This window comes from Miniopterus natalensis, chromosome 10, assembly GCF_054644295.1.
Source record: "Miniopterus natalensis isolate mMinNat1 chromosome 10, mMinNat1.hap1, whole genome shotgun sequence".
Taxonomy (NCBI): domain Eukaryota; kingdom Metazoa; phylum Chordata; class Mammalia; order Chiroptera; family Miniopteridae; genus Miniopterus; species Miniopterus natalensis.
In genome coordinates, this window is record NC_142090.1 from 72,503,073 (window position 1) to 72,509,072 (window position 6,000).

General features: G+C 50.4%; 1 protein-coding gene across 2 annotated transcripts in view; it reads right to left on the reverse strand.

The window, feature by feature from the left end:
• Positions 1-5,629, reverse strand: part of RAPGEF5 (Rap guanine nucleotide exchange factor 5) — a 190,289-nt gene extending 184,660 nt beyond the window's left edge. For both annotated transcript variants that reach the window (XM_087821202.1, XM_087821201.1), the window contains exon 1: positions 5,405-5,629. In XM_087821202.1, coding sequence (XP_087677328.1) covers positions 5,405-5,629 — 225 coding nt within the window. The remainder of the gene's footprint in view (positions 1-5,404) is intronic.
• Positions 5,630-6,000: the final 371 nt, after the last annotated feature.

The following is a 6,000-nucleotide window of genomic DNA, read 5'->3' on the forward strand; positions in this document are numbered from 1 at the left end:
TAACGCACTCCACCTTGGACAAGGCAATGGGCTACCTTGTTGCTCTTGGAGAGGGGACCATCTGGGTCGTGACTGGAAATGAAAGTGAGCGAATCTCATGCCCAGAGCCAGCAGCTGTTCCCCAGTCTCTCCAGCTTCACCCGCCACGCCACGGGGGACCCTGCCTGAGCGAAGGGTGCTGCAGGGAAGAGGTCAGGGGAGAGACGATCCAAAGCCCGAGAATCACAGGAGGGCCTTGCTGAACAACCCGGCACATTGGTGAACCCTTCCAGCTGCTGGAAATGCAGCAGATTTCCAGGAGCTGAAGAAGGTGGCAGAGCCCTGCAGAAAAGATCCCAGCAGTCAAGGCCCAAAATAAGTCAGCGTCGGCTCCGACAGTAAATATAGAAGCAGGAGTGGTCGTCACCGGCTATTTTACTGCAGGGAGAAAATGACAGTCTTAGAAGCGGCCTGATGAGATGGATTTAAAAGAAACGAGAACTTCAGATGGAAGGCTTAAGACCAAGGTAAAAATAACGTCATCGCTACGAGAGGCCAATATTGGGGGAGATAAATGGTTTTCAGTAAAAAGAATCAGTGCTCCTTGGGAAAAGGGCTGACTTCAGGTCTGAAGCCCGGAATGGACAAGATAAGCTTTGAATATCTTGTACCAGAAAGCAAGAAAGTATCGGAGACCGTTGGGGCCTTTGTGAAAGTGTACAGGACACAAGGAGAAATTGAGCATCAAAAAGAATATTGACTGCGATGGACTGAAACAAATACACTAAGATCCACAAGTGCTTAATGATACTGAAAAAAAAGAGAAACTCATTGATTATCATGGGAGGTTGTTAGAGCACCAACCATTACACAGAAAATTGATTAAAGGAAAAAAATTAAGCTTTTTCCCTGTCTCTCCTACAGAATCTAAATTTCAGGTCTAGCCAAATAGCACACAAGGGTGAGTTCTGTACAGACAGAATTCCAATTAATAAACGCAAGAGGAGTGATATCAAAAAGACAAGAAGTAACACGCGCTGGCGAGGGTGCGGAGAAAAGGGAACCCTTGCGCCCTGTTGGTGGTGGGAATGTAAATTGGTGCGGCAACTATGGAAAACTATAAGGAAGTTCCTGAAAGATTTAAAACAGAACCACCATAGGACCCAGCAATTCCGCTTCTGGGTTTCTGTCTGAAAAAAACAAAAACATTAACTTGAAAAGGTCTACACAGCCCCATGTTTGCTGCAGCATTACTTACAATAGCCCAGATAGGGAAGCCTGAATGTCCGTATCTTGGCTGGTGTAATGAATGAACAAAGAAAGGGTGGCACAGAGACAACGGAATATTATTTAGTCATTTAAAAAGAATGCAACAACGTGGATGGACTTTGAGGGCATCGCGCTAAGTGAAATAAGTCAGACAGAGAAAGACAAATGTGATCTCACTTATATGTGGAGTCTAAAAAAAAAAAAGCTCATAGATACAGAGAACAAACTGTTGGTTGCCAGAGGTGTGGGCAAAAGTGGGTGAAGGGAGTCAAAAATATAAACTCCTAGTTATAAAAATAACAAGTCAGGGGATATGATGTACAGCATGGTGCCTATAGTTAATAATACTCTCCTGTATATTTGAAAGTTGCTAAGAGAGTAAATCTTAAAAGTTCTTATCACAAGAAAAAAATCTGCAACCATGTATGGCGATGGATGTTCACTAGACTTACTGTGGTGCTCATTTCACAGTCTCTACAAATACCAAATAATTATGTTGTACACCTGAAAGTAATATAATGTTGTAAGTTGCCTTTACCTCAATGAAAACTATACACATTTTTCGAAAAGAGGAATCACAGATTTAGTTCATCACAACTTTACAACCCCTAATGAAATGGATCTAGGTGACAACCATCTGCAATGTTAAATCGTTAGGTGAAATGGAAAAAGGTAAGTTGCCTCTACCTGAGCCCGGCTACTCAACGTTAACATCTCAAAAAGAGCCATCCAGACCTCTTCTGTCTTTTGACATGATGCAATGGATTTTAGGCAGCATCACCTATGAGGGATGCTTGTCTTTGAACGTGAATCTAATCAAGCCTCTGCATCTCACCGCCAGATTACAGGAAACGTGAAGAACACAGAAAGAAGTCAACCGATACCATGGTAAGAGGTCAGCCCAGAAAGTGGGACATTCTATTGGACAAATGACCCACCACTCTCTCCATCAAATCGATGGCATGAAAAAAGAGGCAAGGGATGAGGGGACGGCTAACAAAATAGATTTAGAAACCTAACGACCAAACGCAATGTGTGACCCTTACTTAGTTCCCGAATTCAACAAATCATAAGTAAAAGGATATCTTGGAGAAAATCCGAAGAATGGGAATTATATTAAGGAATTATTGTTAACATTTTTAGGTGTAGAAGCAGGCATAGAAGTTGTTTCTTTAAAGAAGAAAGTTCTTATCAGAGATGTAAATTGAAATACTTATGAGTGAGATAACATGAGGTTTAAGATTTTACCTTAAAAGACACCAGCTCCCACAAAAAAAGGTGGGGAAAGAGGAAATCATTGAAATAAGACTGGCAGGTGCCAATAACTGTTGAAGGTTGGGTGCTTATTATAATAATCTCTCATAACCTCAAAAAAATGAGGAAAGGGTTTTCGTGGGAATTCAAGCTGTGCCTTATCTCACCACTAATTTTTAGGCAGTAGCCTGGGTCCTCCCACAGGGCAAAATTTAGTCATTCCCCACTTAGCCTAAAGAAGCGCAAAGAGTCTTAATCAGTGTGCATTTGGAATTCAATATGATTAGAAGTGACTGAACCAAGGAACCCTGAAATTCTGCAGTATGAGCCAAATGTCTGCTTAATTTTCCCCAGTATGCGATCGCCTACAAGGCACTGGCTTGGGCAACACATCCCCCAAAGAGCTTACTGGATGCTGAAATTGCAAACTTTCTTACCAATTTGTGTAATGCACAGAGATGCTTTTTTTTTTTTTTTTTTTTTGCTTTTTTTTAATCCTGGGGTAATGATTTTGTGCTAACTTGTCCATATAATCACTTAGCTGTAATCTGGAGGTGTAGCCCATGAGATACAAAACAAAAGGTCCACAGAAGAATCTAGCCATGAGTTGTTCGCATTAGCATCACTGCCCTAACCAAGGCACTCACCAGATGACCCCAGCTGCTCACAAGACACCAACTGGTTTGGTGTATATATTTCTTCAAAATGCCCCTGTGATGGACTGAATGTTTGTGTCTCCTCAAAATCCGTAAGTTGAAGACCTAAACCCCAGCATGGTGGTATTTGGAGGTGGGGGTCTGTGGAGGGTATTTAGGGTTAGACTAGGTCATGAGGGTAGGGCCTCTGTGATGGAAATAGTGGGCTTATTACAAAGGAAGAGAGTGAGTGATTATCTCTCTCCATGTGCATGAGGACTGGCCATGTGAGGACATGGGGAGAAGGCACAGGGAGAAGGCGGCTGTCTGCAAGCCAGGAAAAGAGCTCTCACCAGAAACCAAATCAGCTGCCACCTTGATCTTGGACTTCCCAGCATCCAAAACTGTGAGAAAATACATTTCTGTTGCTTAAGCCACCGGGTCTATGGTATTTTGTTATGGCGGCCTGAGCAGACTAATACAGGTACACATTTCACCAGTTTTTCTTTTTGCCCCCCAAATCCCTACATTTTTGTTATAGAAGGTTCCAAAATCACAAAGGCAGTTCCAAAGCCAGAGGAGGGGAAGACAGTTGAAAATTATGAGTTTCCAGCAACGGAAAATTCGACAGTCTTCCCCCAGTAAGAAACTGGCCATGCACTTATGAAATGTGTTTGGAATGTCCCAAAGAGAATACAGTGTTAGAACCGACGAAGGGTTAATAAAGTATACATGATCTGAAGTAACCCCATTCAGAATAATCTAGAAGATAAGCATAAATTTGTATATTGGCCAGGCACACAACATCACCCCAGGCGGCGAGAAACACAAGCCTGTGTGCAGATGAACACTGCAGATCTGTTTACACAGAAACCCTCAGCACCTCTCCTCCCAGACTGCCGGGCCGCCCTCCTGTCTTCAGTGTTCTGTGCCATGAAAAAGTAACTGTCATGGATAACAGGAACAGGAGCTGACCTACTTTCCCCTAGGTTCCTGCAAAGTCTACAACTCTGGTTCTCGCCTTTATTTAGTTATCACACCTTCGGGACGCGAGGTCACCTGTGGGCAATTCTTCAACCCCCCTGGTCAGGAACCTAAACACATCTATCCCACCCAGCTACTCCTCAGAACATCCTCAGAAAGGTGCATCACATCCATCCATCCCAACGTGGGTAAGGAGGCACCTAAAAGGGGAAGAAAGCGGCCTAGAGACGTCGAAGACCTACATCAACTCAGGCCCTTCCCTACCCTCAGGAAGCCACCCCAAAACAAGTGTTCCCCCCTCGCTCTAAGTTTCCACCAACCCATCTTTGCAGGAGCTAAAAGTCCCCCGCTGAGGTCTTCTTTTAAAGGCAGACAATCAAGACTTCATTTCTTAAATTATAGCCCGCCCCCCCCCCCAAATCTACCTTGCTGCAGCTTCTCAGTAAAACCTGATTAATAATGACACATTTAAAAAACACACAAACTGAGCAGAACCCACCAAAGGTGCCCCGCCCAAAGCCCTTGGTGCGCAGGGAAACCCGAGTAAGTCAGCCAGGTGGCCTGAGGCCCCGTGAGTGGCCAGGGAAAGACGGCAGGAGATAGGCAGGCATCCGCTTCTCCAACAAACAAAACCTGTCTAGGTCAGACACGTTAATGCCCAGGCCATTAGATGCCCTTGGAACCCAACGCGGACACTCCTTCACCAAAACATCGTATCTGAACACACCATCAGACGGTGTTAAGATTTACGATTGGGGGAAGGGGGGGCGCGCCCTCCTGTTCAAGGGGGCGTCACTGGAGTGCTAAGTGCTGGAGACTTCGGAACCCAGGGGCTGGAAGCTCGTTTGGTCACTTCCAACTCCAGGGTGTCCCCCCTCCGTGGTGGCAATGCCCAGAGCTTGCAAAGGGGCGTCCAAAACAATCGCACACGCCCCCTGCCTCCTGCAAACTGGGATCCCACTCGTGGGCCCTGCCGTCGGGCCAGGGCTGGCCGAGCGTTCGGCACCGGACACCTGCAGCTCCCCCTCTGGGGCCGGCCAAAGGGCCCTCCTTCCGGCGATGCCCGCGGTCCGGCCGCCGGAATCCAGGTGCTCCTGGGGGAAGTCAGGTGCACCTGGGGGGAGGGGCACCCTCCGATCCCGCCGTCCCGGGACCCTCTTCTGCCTGGCCCCGCACTAGGCTGCTCCTTCTGCCACCTCCCCAACTTTCAGACGCCCCCGAGCGGCCCCCGGGGGTGGGCGCGCGCTCCACGTGCGCGCCGCCCGGGCCGGTCGGCCACTCACCCGGCCGCCGGCGACGCTCCGCTTCCTCCGCAGCGTGAGCCCGCTGCGCAGCAGAGCCGGCAGGTCCCGCAGCCGCGGCCGCAGCGGCGCGGGCGGCGGGGCGCGCTCGGGCTCGCAGGCGCCGGGGCTGCGGCGCAGGGCGCTGTCCGCCGCCGCCGCCGCCCGCGCCAGGGCCGGGCTCTCGCAGGGCGGCTGCATCCTGACGGAGCCCACCGCCATCCTCATGCCCTGGCGGCGCCCGCGGCGCCCGCGGCTCCTCTCCCCGCGCTCGCCTCCGCGCGCAGCCCGCGCCTTCGCCAGGCAGCGAGAGGGCGCGACTGCGGCTCGGGCGCGGGGCGCGCTGCCAGCCGCTGCCCATTGGCGCGCGCCGGCCCCCGCCCGGCCCGGCCCCGCGCGCCTCCCCCTGCCCGCCCAGGTGCGCTCGGCCCCGCCCCGCCCGCCCCGCCCTCCCGGCCGCACCTCCGCCCCGGGCGCGGGGCCCCCAGCCGCTCCCGGAACCCCAGGGGGAGAGGGCAGGGCGCCTCGGGCACCGGCTCCCCCGCGGATGCGGGTTCCCAGAATCCTCCACCAGGCCACTTTCCTGCCCACCCCCAACC